The following is a 1785-nucleotide window of genomic DNA, read 5'->3' as shown; positions in this document are numbered from 1 at the left end:
CCGTGGTAGCGGTGGAAGCGGATCCACTCCGGTGGGCTGTACACCCGCGTTCCTGCGGGATACAGGAGCTCATCAGCCCCTCGCCCGAGCATCCCTGGGCGTCGCTGGCACCCGGCGTGACCCGCCCGCCTTCCCGCCAGCACGTGACTCTTGTTTACAAACTTTGGGTTGTAAAAGCAAAGCGCCGGTGCCAGAAGAGGGCAGCAGGGCCCGGGAAAGGCCCCCGGCCGTTACATGCGAGAAAAAAACCCACCCACGGGTGGGGAAAAACCACGCCTTCACCCCCCGCAATGGCAAAAAAATAAAATTATAAACCAAGGCAAACAAGGGGAGCGAAACAGCCCCAGCCCTTCCGCACCTGCAAGCCAAACCGGCCGGTGCTCGGGTTTTGCAAACCCCCTCTGCTCCCCCCTCCCCAGGGTGTTTTTGTCACGCTGGCTTCCCCCGCCCCAACCCGAGCCAGTGTGGGTGACGGAGACTGTCAGCAGGGCCGGGAGCCGGCTCCTGTTTCACAACATCCTCCCCGTGCCAAACAGCAACTTGGCAGCGGCTGCAGAATTCATGCCGTTCCCCCCCCGCCACGGGGAAACCTCCGGAGCCCGGCCCGGCCGCGCAATGCCCGACACCGGCTGTGAGCTCACCGTCAAACTGCGTGTAGAGCGTGTCCTTGAGGAAGGTGCCGGAGCCGAAGTCGATGAGCTTGAGCTCGCCCGTGGCCAGGTCCAGGAGGATGTTCTCGTCCTTGATGTCGCGGTGCAGGACGCCGCAGTTGTTGCAGTGCCGCACGGCCTCCAGCACCTGACGGAACAGCCCCCGCGCCATCTCCTCCGGCAGGAATCCCCGCTCCGTGATGAAGTCAAAAAGGTCTTGCGACGGCTCCGGGCGCTCCATCACCACCACGAAGCTGTCCGGGAGCTCGAACCAGTCCAGGAGCTGGATGACGCCGTGGAAGCCGGAGCCCACCTTGTTTAGAAGCACGATCTCCAGAGGCACACGGCTGCCGCTGGGCTGCGGGGAAACCACGCTGCCATCAGCGGGGCTGAGCTACCCTTGCCCGCGGCAAGCTCCGGTGTCCCCTTGCCCTCACCACCGGTCCTGGGCATCCCGGTGTCCTCCTGCCCGCCCCCATCGGTGCTGGGCATTCCCCGGCCAGGGATGCTCCGCGTCCCCCGGTGACCCCACACCCGCTCCCCCCGCGGTGTCCCGGTTTCCACCCTCCCGCGTCTCGGCTCATCTCCGCCCGTCACGCCCCAGGATCCCCCGCTGGCTCCGGTCACTCACCAGCTCGCCCCACTGCGAGATGCGGTCCCGGGCCACGCGTTTAATCGCCACCTGCGAGCCAAGGGGAACGGCAGGATGAGCTCGGCGCCGGGATGAGCTCCGCGCCCGCCCCGCCGAGCCCCCTCCTCCTCCGCCCGCCGCCGGCTCCGCCACTTACCGGGGCGCCGTCCGAGAGGCGGATCCCCGAGTAAACGCTGCCGAAGCCGCCGCTCCCCAGCAACGGGCCCACCCGGTACAGCTGCTCCAGCGGCTCCTTCTCCTTCCCTGTGGACGAGACCCGCCCGTCAGCGCTCCGCCCGCAGCCCCGGCCGGTCCCGAGCCGGGACGGGCACCCCCGGGGCCGGCGCGTCCCTGACCTGGCTGTAGCTTGGCCGGGTGCAGCTCCCCGCCGGTCCCGGAGCGGAGATGCGCCAGCGAGGTGATTTTGGAGAGCAGCATCCCGGTGGCGGGGCCGGTGGCGGGGCCGGTGGCGGCACCTGCGGGTCCGCTCTGGGCACGGGCGTG

At 68.5% G+C, this 1785-nt stretch overlaps 1 protein-coding gene across 1 annotated transcript; it reads right to left on the bottom strand.

The window, feature by feature from the left end:
* Window positions 1–2: 2 nt before the first annotated feature.
* PIM1 (Pim-1 proto-oncogene, serine/threonine kinase) lies at window positions 3–1779 on the bottom strand (the record flags this gene model as incomplete). Its single annotated transcript, XM_042013322.1, has 5 exons — window positions 1638–1779; window positions 1439–1545; window positions 1282–1332; window positions 642–1008; window positions 3–52 (listed from the first exon to the last, which is right to left on the bottom strand). Coding segments are annotated over exons 1-5 (657 nt in total), but the record flags the coding sequence as incomplete, so codon positions are not given.
* Window positions 1780–1785: the final 6 nt, after the last annotated feature.

This window comes from Corvus kubaryi, unplaced genomic scaffold (genome assembly GCF_017639235.1).
Source record: "Corvus kubaryi isolate FWS band 111438036 unplaced genomic scaffold, C.kubaryi_AGA036_p1.0 split1-37355, whole genome shotgun sequence".
In the NCBI taxonomy this organism is placed as follows: Eukaryota; Metazoa; Chordata; class Aves; order Passeriformes; family Corvidae; genus Corvus; species Corvus kubaryi.
This window is presented reverse-complemented; position numbering and strand designations above follow the sequence as displayed.